Genomic DNA, 20,052 nt, shown 5'->3' with positions numbered 1-20,052 from the left:
ATTTCATGCGCATCGACACCTTTAATGATTTTTTACTCGAAAACGAAGAAAAACACCCCTCTGGAATTAATTCACAGGTTGTAGTACAGTTCAAGGAACATGTCAGAATTTAAAAAAAATTTTTGGATCGTGTCAGTCACTGTTTTAAAAATCTTTGAAAAATTAATTGTCAAATAAACAATTGATAACAACGTTTTTTTACCATTTCGTATTTTTTTTTAAATTCTATGGAGCTTTCCGCGTAATTTGAAAAAAAAAAATATATTGTATCTAATTTTTTGCCAAAGTTATGAGTTTTTGAAAAAAATGGGAGTCTAATTTGTTATTGTTAATAAAAAATCGAATTTTGCATTATGAGATTCGCGCTTTGGCACAAAAATCTAACTCCTCCCACACAATCCACATGCCAAATTAAAAAAATATCTGAGAGATGACTGATCCGGTTGACGCGGAATAGCCCGTATACTCTGATTTTGTGCGGCACTCCAAATTACATAACTTCAGAAATTCTGGCGAAATCTGGACATTCCTAACAAGTTGACATCTGGAGCATTGAATGTATAACACACGCTCTTCTGGAAATACCACCTTTCGAAACATCAAGCCTCAGGGAAACATATGCCAGGATAAAGCAAGCGCAATACTAAACTCGAGCTTTTATGAGCAAAATTGTACAGAATGTGCTATGATAATAATATGAAACACATCCTTGACGGCTTGGCATACAATGTGTTTGTGTTCATTAATCAATGCTTTTATTGCTGTCTCCCGTTATTAAACACACATTGTAGATTAATGTGTACGATACTAGATGTGTTCTTTTTTTTCCAATACCTTAGATGAGATGACAAATCCAGATGCACAACCGTTAGTTTGGATCAGTAAATGGGTGGACTACTGATGAAGGAGTTGGTGTGATGTACACCTACAGAATATAGCTAATGATGGTTGCGAATCATAAGAAATATTCTGTCGTCGTAAATCATACCAAATGTCAGTCAAGAAGGTGAAGCTGTTGAACTATTTCCAACGATACCTGAATGAACAGCAAATGAAAGCTGGCGGATCGGTGGCTGTTAAGTAAAGCGATCGCGTATAGTCAACGAATATCCACCTATATGTTGCCTTTTTCTTTCCTGTAGGATGGCTTAAAGAGGACTTTACGATACGCAGGTAACTGGACGTTGTCTTTAAATTGTGAGGTATTAGATGCGCGTTTTTTATATTTACATAGAACAATTTTCAAGCTCACAAGACAATTAAATCATACATATTAATTTGTAGTTAATGATGAACGGAACAATATTATGTCTTGTCTAAATATAAAATTCATTACCTTTTCATACTTCATCACAACATAAAGCTGTTATAACTTTAAACATATAAAATATACATCACTTTTTAATAATTCAATCTGTAAGCCATATCAATAATTAAAACTTATTATTAACATGAAGGTGAAGGAAGACAGGCGAGGACAGGCAGGAAAAGCAATACAAGCGGGGAGGTATATTTGTATACGGCTAGGGTTTCACGGGCAGCAAAAAGCATCAGCAGCAGCAGGAATTCATTGAAAATTTTGATGCTTGAAGGTCATTTATCCAAAGAGCAGAGCGACAAACGCAAGACATTTAATTAATGAGCAGCGCTGCTGTTGCGTCAAATCATTAGACAGATGTTACTAAGATCTAGTAAGTTACTAGACTGCTTTAAGCCTTCCGTGTGTTTCCCCCGCCAAGTCACCGATTAGAGTGAGAGATCGGTCTACTGCTGTTCCCTTTTCTTTCTAATCAGGGCTTCAGTTCGGTGCACGGACCGCGTAGCATATCTCTTCTATAAGTCTATGGTTTATTGAAGCCAAAGCATAAGACCACATAAGAACGACATGGCTCCCGTTGACAGTTCCCCGGCTAGTAACATGGCTGGTTTTGAGTTAATATGTTCATTGAAATCGAACGATTTAATACCCGTGCATAAATATAAATCGTCAAACACTGGACTCACCATTGTTATAGCGGAGGTGGACGGCCCCGTCGTCAACGGATACTTTTGTCTCGGTAAATACGCGTCATCAAACAACCTAACCCTACTTATGTTCAGCCATTATGGCCATCATTTGCTCCTCCGTTCGCCAATCAACGTTGGTGGACATAACAATTAATTAACCGAGCTGTGGGCGAGAATTAAAAATGCACGGAATGTACGGTTTGGTCGAAAATTTGTTGAATCAAAAACATGATAGAACAAACTTCCAAAAAGTCTAACTGAAGCTTATTAACATGTATTCAACTGTAAAAGTCCCTCTGATAGTGAAAGTACTGTTAAAGTATTAAATTTGAACCTTGAAAGACCTGATCACGCACATCAAGGGAATCACTTTATTTTACTCTTCTTTTATTGAAAAATTCGTATAGTTTTATGATTCTTAAAAAAAGAAAATAGCCCAACTTATTTACCAATAAATCTGATGATAATAGTTTGAGACTGATTTTATTATAAGTTAGAGATAATGAACTATTGATTTGGCATGAGAATACATTATTGTCATCCAAATTTTACTTGAACTATTTCTGAGGAATTCATTCGTAAATGAAATGAGTTATTCTTCATTGGAATCCGACAAATAAGACGAATTATTTTCGCAAAGCTATTTTTCAATTTAATTTCTCCAATGTTAATAATGGTGATTATAACGTGTTCTCAGTTGACATTCTGTATTTTAAAGCCTTTTCTAATATCACAGGACCTTTTCTCTGATAAGCTTCAGTTACACCTTTCAAACATTTATTTTCTCAAATTTTTGTTCAAATACTTGTTTTACCCACCTATACGTCTCATATACCTCAAACATTGCGTCACATCCCTGAAAAGATAACACGATCATCTGCTTCAATTTATTCAGAATCCATGTTCTATCAACTTGCACTACCCTTTTTTGCAGCCACTGAGGCCTACGACGATGACGGTCTCCCTCACACCTTGGAGCACCTGATTTTTTTAGGGAGTGAAAAATATCCTTACAAAGGTGTTCTAGACTTGTTAGCTAACAGATGTTTAGCATCAGGTACAAACGCATGGACGGATACCGACCATACTTGTTACACCATGACGACTGCTGGGAGCGAAGGATTTCTCTCACTGATGCCCATATTTCTTGAGCACATTCTGTATCCAACATTAACGGTAAAACTTAACAGTAGTTTCAATCAGCATCACAAATATCACAACATATACTAACATTAAGTAAGCTATCCTACAATCGTGTGCAGAGTATTGGTTTCATTCTTATTGAATTCAACAATATTCCACCATATTCGTATTCCGTATTGTTGAATTTCATACCATAGCGTACAGGGAACCTAAAAATTTATAGTATTAATTGTATTGAGTGAATTCAACCTTGGCGTCATGATCAGTTTGATCTCAGGAATAACTCAGCGATATATAGTAGTCTACTGATAGAGTTTGATGGAAACTCGAGAGTTCCAATCATATGCTCTATTAATTAATATAATGACGTCCAAAATTTTTGTCATAAATCATCATCAGGATTCTGGATTTATAACTGAAGTTCATCATGTAACTGGAGAAGGGGAAGACGCGGGTGTAGTCTATTGCGAAATGCAGGGAGGAGAAAATAGTGGAGAATCTTTGGTCCACAATGCTTTAACAAGAGCTATCTACCCGGGACGTTGTGGATATAAATCAGAAACTGGAGGTATTCAGTTATGCACTTGAAATCATCTGAAACTAGATTTAGAATTTATTCCAGATGCTTGCTTGTTGCTAATACAAAACTTTTTCTTCACTAATTATGATCAATTTAATCAGGTATGATGAAAAACTTGCGAGAAAGTACAAACAATGATAAAGTAAGAAAGTATCATAAGGAGTTTTACAGGCCGGAAAATTTGACCGTTATTATAACTGGGCAAGTGAAACATGCCGACGTTTTTAAAGCTGTGCAACCACTTGAACAAAAGATAATATCAAAGGTGACTGGATTCTCTTTAATATCTAAGCATGAAACAGAAATTGATACCTAACCTTATCATTTAAGTCAAATGGAAAGTTGACAATTGACTTCTACATAAATTCAGACTGTACATATATATGGTTATATCGCTTCTCTTTGATAATTCAGGGAGACAGAGGGCCATATGTAAGGCCTTGGCAAAGCCCAGTCCCGCCATTAACAGAGAGTATTGATTTGGATATACATTATCCTTGCGACGACGAGGATAACGGACTAATAAACATAGGTTGGCGTGGTCCGTCAGCAGTTACAGAACTGTACCAATTAACAGGGTGTTCGATACTACTTAAATATTTGACAGACAACTCAGTCAGTCCTTTACAGCGAGAGTTTGTTGAAATAAATGATCCTTATGCGAGTAAAGTCGCATATTCTCTTGCCGAAAATTCAGAAGCCATGTTGTACTTGATATTTGAAAATGTACCAAAGGCGAAGATACCGTTGGTAAAGGATCACCTAGTTAAAACGCTGAAAGATATAGCCGATGGAGAAAATGGTATTGATATGAAAAGATTGAACACAGTCATTCAAAGACACATATTAGAAACTTTGAGCAACTTGGAAAACAGTCCACATGATTCGGTAGCATTCATGGTAATTGGCGATATTCTTTACGGCCAGACTAAAGAAGATGTGAGTAAAATAATTTAATATTTTCATAATCAGTTGCCACTGCTGAGAAGATATTTTTTTATATGATACTTATGTTTTAAACACACTAGCTGGACCACAGATTAAACCAAGTAGAGGATTTGAAGAAGCTTGGTAAGGAACCAGCTTCATATTGGCATAATATTTTAAAGAAATACTTTATCGATGGACCTATGGTAGTTGTGAGAGGATTTCCTAGCCAGGAGAGGCAACGGGAGATAGGTAAAAGCGAACGGCAAAGAGTAGAGAAGCAAGTAGAAGCACTGGGAGCAGAGGGTCTTAAGAAAAAAGCACAAGAACTACAGGAAGCAATGATTTTGAATGAGGTTTGAGAATCTGTGAACAGATTTTTGGCTATCATAAGTACTCCCAATGCATTTTCTGGTTTTAATCTGGTCATTGAAAATTGTTTATTTTACTATCATAGAGACCAATTCCTGATGAGATGTTAACATGTGTCCCAATACCCAGCACAGATTCTATAAACTTTCACCATATTAAGAGTTTCACATCGGATATAGCTGAGCAGCATCCCAAATTGAATTTGAACAATTTGCCATTGTTCACGTATTTAGATCATGTCAATACAAACTTTGTCTATGTAAGTAAACGTTGATATAGAAGCCTTTTTCTGAACACGTCCACATTAGCCATGTAGGATGTAATAAATAATTCACTTTGTTCACTCAAGATGTCCGTTATTATGGACTCAGCTGGTATACCACAGGAGTTGAGGCCCTATCTTCCGCTTCTTCTCGAAGCAATATTGGAAAGCCCTGTCAAAAGAGGTGACACGTTGATACCGTATGAACAAGTTGTTGCCGAACTTGAAGCGGACACTGTAGCAACTAGCATTGGAATAGGATTCGATGGAACATCTAGGTTTTCATGTGGAGCTTACAGTCACAGTGTGAACTTCATGTTACAAGTATGAGATTCGTGTTGTCAAAATTCGGAATAATGATAACAGGATATTAGTTATAGAAACAGATTCATTGTTGTTTGGTATTTATGTAATCTAGCTTGAGCCGACTAAATATGAGAAAGGAATACAGTGGATCAGGGAACTTCTTTACGAGACTGAACTCACTCCTGAGAGACTAAGAATCATTGCTGCTAAAATAGTCAACGAAGTTGCTCAGGTTAAAAGAAAGGGAAATAAAGTCGTGGGTGATCTTATGAAAGGTCTTATATACAGTAAGGGTAAGTAGATGGGTGTTTCAACTTCCTTACAGTGACTACTATCAATAGTATCAAGAAGTTATTCGTTTACTAACGAAATAAATGAATTAATTGTCGTAATGGTCGGACCTGAAATATAATAAAAGATTATGATTATGTCTTTAGATGCATATAATTTATAAAATTTTATTTTATTACAGACAGCAATCACTTTTCATCTAGCATGTTGAGGCAGCATAAATTTTTGACTGAAATAATTGAACGTTTGAATAATAGTGCGACCCAAGATGAAGTATTGAAAGAGATTGAATCTGTTAGGAAAATGTTAACAACGTCTGAGAACATGGTCTTTCATATGGCGGTAAATGTTGATAAGTTGGCTGGTCAAATTTCCAACGTTTACCAACCTTGGGAAGTACTATTACCTCAAGGAAATAACCCTAACAAATCGAAGTGAGTAAAGTACAATAGAACCTCGATTATCCGGACTTTGTTTACCGATCAACGGATTATGTTATCCAAATTAAAGTTTAATATTTTGGAATGAATAAATAGTAAACACGCTGTTAGAAGAAAAGATATCAGAGAAGGTCTATTCACAGTCTTGCGTTAAAATTAATGATATATAACTTGACTTCACACATAAAGGCAGTTAAAATGAAACGTATCGTCTCTTAAAGTAACATATCATGTGTGTTAAAAAAACATAAAAATATGTGCATTATGTTATTAATATTTTTTATCATGCAGGACCGTTTTATCTACCGTTACTGTTTCATTATCCATATTAGCCAATGCGAATTAGGCCCAGTCTCAATTGATTCAAATAATCAAGGTTCTATTGTATGAATTTATCAGACTTCCCAGCGTAAAAACTTGAGCAATCAACGTTTAGATTGTTTTCTGGTATGGTAAACTCCATCTTTTTTTGAAAATGTTTTACAGATTACATGTTACACAGGATTGGGCGCTGATGATTCCGCCAGCTGATGAACCAGCTAACAGCTGTGTTACAGGTCTCGGGTGTATTGAGTCCGCATTTTTCTGTCAATGTAGTCCTTGTATAAAAGATTTCCTCAGTCCTGATTTAGTGCCGTTACTTGTATTTCTACAATATCTAACACAACTCGAGGTAATAAGTTCAGCAGACTTAAAACTGGCTTATATTTTACAAAGAATGTACAGCCTTATGGAGAACGGGGGATATTTTTTCATATGAAAAGATAAAAACTTGTTCGATTTAATTTATATGAACAGGGTCCAATGTGGAGACAGATCAGAGGTCAGGGCTTATCTTACGGATACAGTGTTCTCCCTCACCTAAACGAGGGCTTTTTGTACTTGACGTTTTACAGAGCAACGAACATCCTGGCTGCTTACAAGGAGGCTAAAACCATAATGGTAAAAAACTTCTGAATATGCATAAATGTACATCTGCTGGGCGCAATTTTTACTTCACTTTATATTTTTGATTCAGGAAAGTCATTTCGAGGGTGGGAAATGGGAACAGGCTCTGTTCGAATCAGCTAAGTCCTCTTTGATATTCGAAGTAATTGAGAGACATAAAAGTGTCGGTGATGTGGTAGCTCAGTCACTTTTTTCTTACCTAAAAAATGTTCCTCATGACTATGACAGACGCATGGTTCAACACATATCGGCAGTAACTATTGAGGATATAAATCGTGTCGGACCTAAATATGTAAAACAATTATTCGACCCCAAGGAATGCAAAACAACTATAGTTTGTCATCCCTCAAAGGCGACCGAAGTCGCTGAGGGTTTTGGAGAGTGAGTAGAACCGTAATATATGCGCACAAAATGAAATTGATTTTTTATCATATCTTCTGTATATGTTTCGTTTCAGGCTAGGCCATAATTTGAAAGTATACAATTCGTTGGAAGAAAGTTATCTAAATGTTTGGTAAATCGTTAATCATGTTTAAAAATGTATTATCGTTCCGCTTTGCGATGGCAACTAAAAGGATGAGTGACTGAAAAAAGAAGAGTTTTAATATACATTGCTACTATTAAAAAGGAAGCATACCGTCGTTGCAAAAAAAAAATTTACAAAATAACTACACTGTACGCGTTGATGATTGACTATGGACATTTGCTTTGATGTAATATTTTTTATATTCACTAAACTTTCTATTCATTGTTTTACTTTTCTTTTCATTTATCGTATTTATGCATTATTATTATTATTATTATTACTGGGAAATTGAAGATTGAAAAAAGAAAAAATAATCTATAAAAATGATCGCACTGCATTTTAAACTATTACATTACGACAGATAACAATAATGTATGAATATTGTGTCCTTAAATGAATTGCTCTTTACACATTTGCATTAATTATGTGACTCGGTTATCTTTTAATCTGTGTACACGTGCATAAATGTTAAATATATTTAAATATTAAGTATAAAGTTCAATAATAAATCAATTGGCACACCATTTTCGGGTTACTTTCAAGCAAAGAAACGGAAAACCTAATGATCGTCACAAAAAATTTCGCCAGTTTTTCTACGGAATATGATTCGACGAGATTACGAATGGAAAAAAAGTATTTAAACCAGTATTTTCACGTTATCTTGTCAGCAATATCTTCTGGATTACGAATACCGGATATTCTAATCGAATGTAAGTTCCTAACCTCGCAACACAGCTTCGTAGTCATAAACATACTACGAAGCTAGACGCAGAAATATTTCATAGATAGTGAAATGGCAACTAACGAACAGCGTCTCGAATTCGAATTCATGGAGAAGAAATCAAATCTGATGAGCATGGTACGTCAAATAAGCCTCAACTCCTTTTTTAATATGACACAATGTTACAGATATTTTCCAAGCTATTGAAAAGCTATAAATGTATCGACGGATACTTTATCATCGGAATTTTGCAGACACATTAAGACTGAGAAATAAAAAAAAAGAAAAAAACAACGTCAAAATTTGGATTAGTCTAATCATTACAGACTAATTGCTGATACCGTTCCATTTTAAAGAAGTTTAGTCGTCAATTGAATGAGCAGCAAATGATATACCAAATATACGATAAGCAATTATAATCAATTCTTTTATTTGATTCGCAGGCATACGAATTGTCGGTAATTGGAAACACCCAGGTTTTAGTTTTTGTGCATCACGATGGGGGGAAGTCGGCATGTTTTTGCACGATAGATTTCCAACCTGTTGTTACCAGTGACTCTGGAAAGCAATTAATTCAATCATGCCTCGATAATAACAAATTTACGTTATCGGAAAATGAGGGCTATACGGTTGTGAATAATATTTCAAACGGAACTAACTCGTCGTAAGTTTTCGATTCGATCGTCGGCTCAATACTACATAATTTGTAACAATGTTCATTAACCCTTTTCACTTTTGGTGACGGTTACGCACATTACAAAATTCTGAGTTAAAATTAACCGTCAATTGCAATAACGATAAGACTTAATTGAGATATCTAATGTAAAGGTATTGAATTTATAATACACGTGGATTTCAATCCAAAACTAAAAGTGAAAGGCATCGTAAAGAATATGTTAATGCCGTGATATTTATAGTCATTATATGGATATATTACATACAGGATATCTCAGGGCTATTATTCTTCGCAAAAATTTGCGACCGATACGTTTTTTACTTTTGATAGGGAATGTGTCGTTTGCGAATTACAGCCGTTTGAAATACAGCCGCTGATGGCTCGCAAACGACAAATGTCCAATGACAAATAACAAACGTGCAAATTTTCACGAGGAATATATTATAGTGGCCTATGGAGGTGTAGGTCTGAGTCACCCTATATTGTAGCGACTTATTTTCCCGATTTGATCATTACATCGAAATTGTTATAGAACACCAAATAGAGAAGAAGCTAATCCAGAATTTACGGAAAGGAAATCCCAATTACTGAGCGAGGTACGGAAAAAATTTCTGCAAAATTCTTGTCTCACTTACTCGGGAAAAGCGTAATAATAGCTAATGATAGAAGTTTGAAGATTATAAAATTTATTTATTCATTTAAACGGCCAATTACGCATTCCTATATTTATTCCTATTCCTTGCAAATTCGCAGGATACGACAAATAATATAAAACAACCTTTTTTATGGTAAATATGAATTGTAGGTTGAGGAGGTATCGGCTATCTGTAACACGCATGGTTTGGCACTTATAATGAATTACGATACCGGAGAATTGACGAGTTTTTTTACCAAAAGTTTTGAACCCGTAGTCGCAAGTGAAGCTGGAAAAAAATTACTCAAACTGTGTATAAAGGAAAAGAATTAGGAGTCAACGTGATTCGAAAAAAAAAATTGCAAGAAAAAGAAGAAGACCGTCAAACAGACGAGATTTGTGAAAAGTATATTAAAAAAATAATATGTCATGTTTGGAGATTATTGCTAAGCACGTCTTGACGTCCTATACATGTATACGCGCAAAAATATATAATTACGAGATGCGCGATACATTTGATTAAGTGAAGACTGTAAATTAGAATATTCGAAAATACGATGTAAACTGAAACGTGAAAGGTTCCCGACCGAAGCTTCGCGATGTATAATTTCGTATACTATTTATCCACAGTGTACAATACCGTCTAATAAATCGAGCTGAATAAGTATACGTGTATAAAAAAGAAAACAAAAGATGAAAAAAAATATATATATCCGGTTCCTGAAAATTTTTACATTTGTCAAAAATCTGTCATAAGCTTGGTTTCGTTAACCGCGACTGCTGCAGAGGTTGCAATTTTTTCGGCATAAATCCCCAATTAATCAAATTTCCATGCATACGCCGTCACATTGAACACTGTATCATCTGAATATCCGCGGACTTCATTATCAAGAACAAATATCCCAAGTAAACAAATAAATAAGAAACCTCGCAAAAATCATCGGCACATGGCGACGCAGCACTGCGCAGCGATGCAATCGTACAATTCGGAGCTGATGAAATGTTCGTTAATTTTGATTATCGTACGTAGTTTGAAAGAAAAGAAACACGTTAAATCCACGCAATAAAAATCACTTCTAAATTACTCGAAGGTGTGGAGGAATTGAAGGTGACTCGGAACAATATTCAATCACAAATCGAGGCTGAAGAGGAGGAAAAAAATAATCTGCAAAAGGAAGTTGAGAGAATGACATATCGCATAGGACAGCTGAACGAGAGTTTGACAAAAAAGGCTGCCGCGAGGACTGACTACGATAGAACAATTCAGGAAACCGAATCTGCGTACACCAAGGTGCAAATTGCACAAATTTTACATTACTATAAGTGAGCTTTGTAACTCGGAAAGGGTACAACGAACGAATATTTTCGAGTTTTCATTTCCTCCATCGTTGCCCATCCATCGGTCAGCCAGGCCGATACAATCGCGTGTAGTTATAATCCTTGCGTCTACGTTTTCTTCGGGGCTAGGACGAGTTTTACTTCCTGCGAGATGAAAGTTTGAGTCTCAAAACCTGTTTGATGTAGAAGGCTCACCTTGTATTGTAAGTAGGTGAGTATGTGCTGCGGTAATTAATGCTGCAAGTTGTCGTTCTCTCAAATTGGTAAAACAACGCATTTTTACGGAGAGTACCTTGGCGCTCTATGCCTTCCCTACATAGAAATTTTTTCCTCGTTGAAACGACCTGTCGAAAGAATTTATTTTCGACGGCAATTCATTAATCGTATATTTTCACACGTCGTTAGTGTATAAATTAATTCATTTCTTTTTTCTAACAAACGTTCTCTAAGTAATTAGAAATTTCGAAAAGTTGTGAAACTTCAACAATTGCAATCTGAAGCCTTCGGATCTTGAAGCGATTTCGTACCTATCATACAACAGTTTACATATTTCACTTGATCTTTCGTCCTGGAAAAAAAAATGATTCGATACATTCTTTATACATATCGTTACAAAAAAAAATAAAACATTATTTTTTTGGATAAACTTCTGAGCGTAGTCTCAGAAATTTAATTAGGTCCAGTGTATAATTTTTCCGAAAGTGAACGATCGCACTGCATAGTAAAGTATTGAATTTCATTATAAACTGTATTCCAGATTTTAGAGAGCTCTCAGCTTCTGTTGAACATGGTCAAGAGAGAAGCCACTTGCCTTGATCAAACGCTCCACGCAGTTCAGGAAAGAGCGGGCTCATAGAGAATGTATACCGTTATAACACAAAGGAATAATCACGAGCTTAAATAAAACGGCGAAGATTTCGAGAGATTGAAAAACATGATAAAAGTGAGACATCGATCATCGTATGTTATTCGCGTGTAACGAATGTGCTGCAGAATTGTTAAGTGGCGTAAAAAAAAACATGCAACTCACGTTTTACAAAAATTACATACATCACGTGAATCAAAACAAGATGCAAAACAAGCGTAAAATATGAACGATCCTGCGAAAAATATTAACACGAGTAGACGAAAGGAGAAAATAAAATAGAAAATTGTTTACGTCTGTGGAAATAATGCGAATGATAAATATTTTATCAAAACAAAAGTGAAATCTGTATGATGTACACACGAAAGTTATGACTAATCTATTTGCGCGTCGTACATATATGTTTATACTTTTTCTGAGATCGTGATTTCGTCTCGGTTCGTTCGTCGCTCTGTCTCCATATTCAGCGTGCAGCCTACTTATTGCAGACGGCAATACAGTTATAGCCAGGCGTGAGATAATCGTACGAGCACAAAGGTTTGAGGAGGTCTTAAATTAGGTGTGCAGATGCGACGAAGGATCGATCTGCTAAGCCGGCGACATTAATAATTCCCGAAATTTGTCCCTAGATGACTAAACAACTCGTTGATTAATTATACAACGGATTATCCACGAATAATTGAAATATTCTATCCGGTATCTGCATTCGTATACGTCTTCACCTGTTCGCAGTGATATCTACTACATCATGCATAGATGCAGTGTTAATTGAAGTTACGACAGTCGGATGGTGTACGTGAATAAATTGCGCTTGCTGCGTGAAAAAAATAAGCGGTATAATAAACGAGCAGACGTTAATTATCACACTTATTTAAAAAAAAAACCGAGTCCAACTCCGCACTTTGTACTCGCTTAGCCAAGACGCTAAATTCGGTTGAGGATTAATCTTAAGGATTGATTACGAGGGTCTTGTAAGGTAATTGCAGGTGCGATAGTTTGAACGAACGTTGGAGTTTTTAATTTTCAATTTTTTTTTTTTTTCCACACAACTTGGACCATAATTTCTCAACATTTCGGAACAATCGTAAAACAAGGATCAACGCCTTCTTTCCACAAATAGTACTATAGCAGTGTAGTGTATTTATATAGAAACGTTATTTTTATAAATGAAAATGACGGAACGATACATTGCTTCGTTTATTACTCATACACATGCGGATGAGGAAATAAGTGTGACTGTATAAATTAATTGCGTACAATTTGCAGAATGACCGTGAACCGAAGATACATACATATATATATACATAAATTATTTTTTGTACGTGAGTGTCTAACTCGACACGTGAGAAGCGTTACTGTTGTAATTATTTATATCTGTAGACGTCGTAAAACTAATAAGCGTGAAAAGCGTCGAAATAGTCACGGGATTACCGCAAGTAGATAAAAATTCTGTCTGTGATAGTTTGTTGGTACGGTGATGAGGAATTGCACAGTGTTGGAGAACCACAGAGAATCAGTCTTGACTCTTGGGTCATTCAACTGTCGCAGGTGTAATCATGAATGTCCTCGATATTCATCGTGCAAAGCCGCTACACTCACCTGCGTCTTGTTCTAGTTCTGCACTTTGAAAGCTTGAACATCGCCTGCAGCCGTGCAGCGTACTTCTGTTACACCTTGTCAGTTGAATCTCGAGCAACGCTGACAAAATAAAATTTGCTGACAAATTTTATGTCGAAATTATAAGATTCGACGTGATAATGAGAAACTTGGCCGAAACAAATTCGGTCCACTTTCTACAACCTTTATTTTATTTTTGCCTCTCTCCGCCTGTCAATCGCTGCTTTTAAGTAGAACGGAAGATGAATGAATACGAAGGGCAACGGGATTTTATTGTAACACGCCCTTTTTACTTTCGCCCAATTTTCATTTCGTTTTTCTTTTTCTTATTTCATTTGGGTCATGTAAAACAGTCTCCAACGCGCGCTATATACCTATAATATACAAAGTGCATTCCTAACGACTGCATGGCCCGTCGTCTTCTAAAATTTAATGCGTATGCGGTCGTTAGGAATTCACTCTGTACACATCATGTGGTTGAAAAAACTTGTTTGAAAGTACTTATCGCAAACTATAGCGTACCTGCGACTCAATATACATCGTATAATTTAGAATTTTTTAATCGCCGTATCGTAAACAAATTTTTTATATCGTTTAATACAGCAAGATCCTGTCATGCTGGGATTTCCTGTTCTCAGTTCAAGCTCATCGAATGTCCGTATAATAAATACTGCTATGTATAAAACGACCGGCACGGTTCAATAAATTATCATACTTTTCACGCAACGTTTTCATTCCGAAAAATTTCAAGTCATTGTGTTAATAAATGATTATACAAATCGGTTCGAGATCAATACAATCTTAAATTATGTAACTAAACCGTAATGCTGTATCATCGGCATTCGTGTGTTTCACGTATACGTTTAATGTTATTAAACGTAAATTACGTAGAAAATTTTTTATATCCTTGCGTTAATTGCTCTTGGGGGTTTCACGGAGTTCAACGTATGACTTTCAGGATTTTTTTTCTCCGATCCAAGACCTCCGTTCGTCGTATTAAAATTAATTGTTTATACGGTCTGTCAAGCTAATCGTAAGCCGCGAACTCGCCAATCGAAAACTGCTGATGCGATTCCCGCTCAATTGATTCGTGTGTAAATCATTTATTCTTCTCTATCGTTTTAAAATATGCCTTGGAAAAATTATCTTCTAATACCGATGAACACCCGGTTCACTCGCCGCAAGCCTGCAGAGCTACCTTTCACATCTTGTAACACATTCTTTGCGTACAATTAAGACGAGGGGATAGACCGTTAATGTTATTACCGTACTGACTACCAAGGCGCTTGCTTGTTTTCCAATTTTTTTTTTTCTCTTCTTTATCTTCTACTTTTACCATTCTTTCATTTTTCTCTCATACTTATCGGTCAGTGGGTCGCGTGAATTGTTAATGCACCGCCTGTGTACATACTCACTGCAATATGTGATCAGTAATGAACGGTATTATAGCGTGTTTCATATATTGCATGCGCGCATTTGTCACAGACTTATAGCAGAGAGGTTGACCTGGCTAAATAGAAACGGTCAGAAATTCGGTACAGACGCATGAGACGAAAATTAAATTCACATCACAAGAAAGTACGAAAGAAAAGGAACGAACGTATAACTTGAAAATTTACGAACACTCGATTCTTTCTCTATGTACATCACGTACGTCAAGATGTAAAATATGCAACGACTGAATTCGTTATATTTTGAGGAAAAATATGTTTAAAAGCAATGAAAACTGCTGCGGGGAATTTATTACATGGACATACGTGCCTGCAGGTGCATTTTGAATACGGCATGACTGCATCAGATTGCAGCTGCTGCGGTTGTAGATATTTTCTTTCGGTGATTAAGCAACCAATTAAATCGTGACAATGGGGGTACGTGCCTGGCGTACGTGTGAATTTCACATATACATACGTATATCCTTGGTCCATTTTTAAGCCAACCTTAATCCCACGTATGGTCTGGCAAAGTCGCGTTATAACAGCTTATTTGTATAGGTATGCGAACACGCAATTGACGGACTTGAAGACGTAGCTGCCATGCAGGGTACAACCGAAGAGGAGAATTATCCATTGCTATCCCACTTTTAAGGAGATTCAAAATTACCACAACACGATTATCATTCTACCGACGGTTTCCGAAATTGCACAACCGCCATGCCTCCGTAAATAAACGTAATGACGACGAACAATGAAGAGAGGAAAGCGATACTAATAACTAAATCTAATGCGGTTAATCTGCGGTAAGCGTATAACAAGCTGAAAGACTCGATTTGAATGGTAAAGTGGATCGGGTTTCTTTTGCAACTACGTGCGCGTTAAAGGAAGAACTTCTGCACGCTGGTAACAGCTTGTATTATGTAATAATCGTCAATATTGTTCGCTGCTCAATTATTTGCACTATTTTGTTATAAAACGGTGAAAATCTTATCGCATTATAGGAACAAATTTTTTACACATACTCATTGCACGTTATCTATCGCGTATCCTTTCCCTTTCGCATAACAGTGTTTATAAAGAATCAGAAGAAAAGTAGCCCACTTTTTCATCGATATTTGTTAGCGATCACGGTCGACCGTTTCGGTCTACTTAAGATCACTGTTTAGATCAATGTGCGTTGATTTCTTGCAATTTACAGTTACATACTTGGCAATTGTGATGAATAATTTTGTAAATAATCGTACGGGATAACTTGATCATACGTAGAAAAGTAAATGCTGCTGAATTAACTGCAGAAAAACAGGATTGGGATACAATAATATGACGCAAAACTTATTCGGAGAATAAAAAAGCGAGTTCCATGCTCTGTAGATTTCCTTCGTTGTAAACGGATCGGGAATACCGTGTGGTTTGTTCGAAACGCAAATAAAAACTTTCGTATTTTTGTGTTCCTGGATTTGCAGCCAAAAAAAAAAGAACGATGTACGTGCACGGAAAACAATTTCGCACAGGTATGCAAACTGGCGAATAAATATTCAAATCGCCATTTTTAAGGTCACGTATAACGATATCGTAATCAAGTTTGAGGAAAAGTAAAATGTTCTCTCAGGTTGATCTTCATTGACGGTAGTTTCAATATTTTTAAACCTGAATAATATCTTAATCATTCAAGATATCTATAATGAATAAATATCATCAGCTCGGTCATTTATCGGAAGACCCGTTAAAAGCATTAATTAAATTCTTTATTCCCATCTGAATTTTACAACGTTTCAGTAGCGTTCACTGCAAGCCTTTGCCTTCGTTACTGGCTTCGTGACCATGCATTTATTTACAACGTTTATAAAGGTGAATATCATTACTGGGATTCGCCATTATAAAATCTGGTTGAATCTACTCATATTTATACCCACGCGGGGGTTCATAATGAATGTTAGTTCGTTAGTGATCAGGTATATTAATAAATCGTACATATTTAATTATGTATGTGAATAGGATGTAAGTTACGTGTAGTTTATATAAGTACAAAAAAGAAAATCCGTAAGAACATACAAGTTTAAACTATTTTTGTCCGTGTATTTTGTTTTAGATTATTTATACATATGTATAGTAGTCGCAGAGAATGACTAGTCATTCGCACACAAGGTGATGCGAACGAATCGTTTTTATAGGCGAGGATTAGGCGACAAAATAAAAAATTTTACAAAAACGTTTCGATAATCAATACTAGAGAGGAAGGAAGGGAGAAACAGAGAGAGAGAGAGGAAAGAAAATAATTATTATAATTATGATGATGATGATGATTCTTGCGTGCATGAAGGAGAGAATTTTATAATCATATACAATTTGACAACTCGTCGTTAGGTTGGGAAAATCGTTCTAGTTTCTAATCTTTTACAATAAATCGTACGCGTATATTATCTCAAAGATACACGCTGTTCGCAGTATACGACAGAATTTTTTTTTTTTTCACTCTTTTTACAAGTCTTCTTGTTTGCATATAATGGCATTTCGATTTGAATTTCCAGTAAGAGAATGTAGTAAAACAGGTGATAATGAGACACCTATATTGCGAATTAATTATACGACGCTTGCAGATCGGTATATTCAATGAACGTCGTGCGAAGAAATTCGCACACAAGTATAATTATATCGTGCACGCAATGCCGGCGGATAAACCGGCAATTATGTTTTTCACCCGTCTACGAATAATGAGCATTTAGGTTTATACGTACATAAGTATATCCTTTTTATAATATATGCATAGATACTTCGCTGGGCGCGTTAACTAGGCGACAGTGACGTTCGGCATCGCTGATGACTTTTATCGTGACATTAAAACATGGCTCTACGGATTGCGAAAGGAAAAAACTATATAAACGCTCTCAACGTGTCAAGGCAGACCTAATGCTAAATACCAAGTTATACACGTACTTCCACTCAGTCTTCTTCTTCTCTCTCCCTCTCTCCCTCTCTCCGATTAATGATTTTCGAAATATTTCGAATACGAGTTAAACGAAAATTTGTCACAACTCGTTTTCAGCAATGCGATGCTGGTCAATCCAAGACGTTAAATTATTGCCCACCTAACAATGAGGGGAAAGAGTAAAGAATATATTTCATCCATGACAAGATGTGATTTCATTGACGATTTTTGTAGTAACGTTAAAAATACTAAGCAGCTAAAATTAGATATTCAAATGATAGCTGCTGATATTACAACGCTCCATTGAAAATGCGCCGTGATTTTATCACCCACAGTCGAAACTAATATCGCGGCAGGGTCTGGCTGATATTATACCGGATGTATTTGCAAGCCCTCGATTAATTTATATTAAAATGCTGCAGCTGCACTGTGTTCAAACGCAATTGCCACTCACACGGATTCAAATTTAATCTGGAACATATGTATATATAATAAGGAAAAATGAATGAGTTAAGGTATTGAAACGAAGTCGATATTTTTTGTAAAAACATCCGCTGACGTGACGTTAAAGATACAGTTACGAAATCAGATTAAATTTAATTTCAGATCGACTCATTTTTTATTACCATATAATACTCGGCTTCCTTGAAACCAAATTTTTGTTCATTTTGCACATCAAGTTTTTCGCCAAAATATATCTGTCCTCGTTAAGTTATCCTTACGTGATTGTTAGGAAATTAAATAAAAGTAAATAATTACAGCTATTAAAAACCAGCGTTTTGTGTGTAATTACATACGTTCTAACGACCACGAGTACAAGGATTTAGTGCAGATTTTGAAACCAGGATATACTCAGCTATGTAATTCAATAACTTACAAAAAAAAAATCATTTAAAAAAATTGTATTCGCGGTAAAGGTTGTCTAACATTAGATTTCATGTAGTTAAATTTGACTAATGACTTATACCTGAAAGGCAAAATTGTCGGAGCTGTGTCGGCAGGCATACGAATTTATATACGTCGAATAAAATATCGGATTTATTACAGATACATTCACGGCGCCGGATTACGCGTGTAATGCAATCATAACATAACAGATGAGCTTATTTTTATCGGTATCGCACCAACGATACTATATTTTCAAACCGATATACAATCGTAATGTAATGCTTTGTAATTTGGGAATCCATCATCAAGATGTCATGCAGTAATACCTTTGCCAAGGGTAATGAATCAACGGAATGTGAAAATATTCATGCACACGGATTCGCTTTCTTAGACACATTAAACTGAGCAGATCTATTGACTTACCTACTTACGAAACAGTATTTTTTTGTTTCCAAGGGTAAATCGAAATGAAATATAAGTGATATTGCCGCAGTGTGTGTGCGATGTTGTGATAAATCTTAACATATCGTTCTGTGTATTTGAACATCAATACACAAGTTCAAAGTTGATGACAAGATTTAAATAATAATCAACGAATTCATTTTCTGCATAATCACGATGTAATTTATAATTGCGGGTTAACTCTGCGCCGAAATAACATTTTTTTCAACCGTTCAAAAAAGTTCATGTTTGGTTAACCGCATCTCTTATTCATTTTATATAATTACCAATTTGTTTGAGTCGTGTATTCAGTGATTTCCCTTTTACAGAAGGCAAAGGTCAACTGTGCAATCAACTTAAAGTAGATACAAAATATCTAAATTGGTTAACCTTCCAGCTAACTTCTTTTCGGTCCGAAACAAAATGCGAGTCCAATTATATACGAATTACGTGACAATGAGTGGCGATGCAGCAGACGTGGGAAAACCGGATGCATTGTCACATGATTCGTATAGAATTGAAGTCGCATTTTGTTTCGGACCGAAAACAAGTTACGGAATTTATGCATTTTTCCAGGATGCTCATTTTTCAACTATTTTTTTTCAAGGTGCTACTCGAAAAATTTGTGAAAAATTTTGTGGAAAAAAAAAATTACCTTAAAACCTGGAGGAGGTAGGAAAATATTTAGAGGTCGTAACCAATTATTGAAAT

The 20,052-nt window shown here is 35.7% G+C and overlaps 4 protein-coding genes across 4 annotated transcripts in view; all 4 read left to right on the top strand.

Annotated features, from left to right (window-relative positions):
* Nucleotides 1-1,777, top strand: part of LOC124213273 (sodium channel protein Nach) — a 38,283-nt gene extending 36,506 nt beyond the window's left edge. Inside the window, exons 12-13 of the mRNA XM_046614419.2 lie at nucleotides 840-1,173; nucleotides 1,458-1,777. Of these exons, the coding sequence (XP_046470375.2) occupies nucleotides 840-901 (62 nt within the window). The 3' untranslated portion in view covers nucleotides 902-1,173; nucleotides 1,458-1,777. The remainder of the gene's footprint in view (nucleotides 1-839; nucleotides 1,174-1,457) is intronic.
* A 65-nt stretch (nucleotides 1,778-1,842) lies between these two features.
* LOC124213272 (uncharacterized protein C05D11.1) lies at nucleotides 1,843-8,032 on the top strand. The gene is made up of 14 exons (XM_046614416.2): nucleotides 1,843-2,057; nucleotides 2,942-3,183; nucleotides 3,550-3,718; nucleotides 3,832-3,995; nucleotides 4,145-4,669; nucleotides 4,759-5,013; nucleotides 5,115-5,288; nucleotides 5,379-5,615; nucleotides 5,710-5,890; nucleotides 6,070-6,322; nucleotides 6,815-7,001; nucleotides 7,127-7,270; nucleotides 7,347-7,657; nucleotides 7,734-8,032. The coding sequence occupies exons 1-14, from the start codon at nucleotides 1,886-1,888 to the stop codon at nucleotides 7,792-7,794; spliced, it is 3,075 nt and encodes a 1,024-aa protein (XP_046470372.1). The 5' UTR covers nucleotides 1,843-1,885; the 3' UTR covers nucleotides 7,795-8,032.
* A 150-nt stretch (nucleotides 8,033-8,182) lies between these two features.
* On the top strand, nucleotides 8,183-10,564 carry LOC124213279 (serum response factor homolog B-like). Its single transcript, XM_046614435.2, has 4 exons — nucleotides 8,183-8,661; nucleotides 8,967-9,187; nucleotides 9,732-9,795; nucleotides 10,005-10,564. The coding sequence occupies exons 1-4, from the start codon at nucleotides 8,596-8,598 to the stop codon at nucleotides 10,164-10,166; spliced, it is 513 nt and encodes a 170-aa protein (XP_046470391.1). The 5' UTR covers nucleotides 8,183-8,595; the 3' UTR covers nucleotides 10,167-10,564.
* A 151-nt stretch (nucleotides 10,565-10,715) lies between these two features.
* LOC124212285 (microtubule nucleation factor SSNA1-like) lies at nucleotides 10,716-12,107 on the top strand. The gene is made up of 3 exons (XM_046612175.2): nucleotides 10,716-10,835; nucleotides 10,925-11,124; nucleotides 11,929-12,107. The coding sequence occupies exons 1-3, from the start codon at nucleotides 10,781-10,783 to the stop codon at nucleotides 12,025-12,027; spliced, it is 354 nt and encodes a 117-aa protein (XP_046468131.1). The 5' UTR covers nucleotides 10,716-10,780; the 3' UTR covers nucleotides 12,028-12,107.
* The last annotated feature ends 7,945 nt before the right edge of the window (nucleotides 12,108-20,052 follow it).

Source organism: Neodiprion pinetum, chromosome 2, assembly GCF_021155775.2.
Source record: "Neodiprion pinetum isolate iyNeoPine1 chromosome 2, iyNeoPine1.2, whole genome shotgun sequence".
In the NCBI taxonomy this organism is placed as follows: domain Eukaryota; kingdom Metazoa; phylum Arthropoda; class Insecta; order Hymenoptera; family Diprionidae; genus Neodiprion; species Neodiprion pinetum.
The sequence above is the reverse complement of the archived record's forward strand: the minus strand, read 5'-3'. Positions and strand labels throughout refer to the sequence as shown.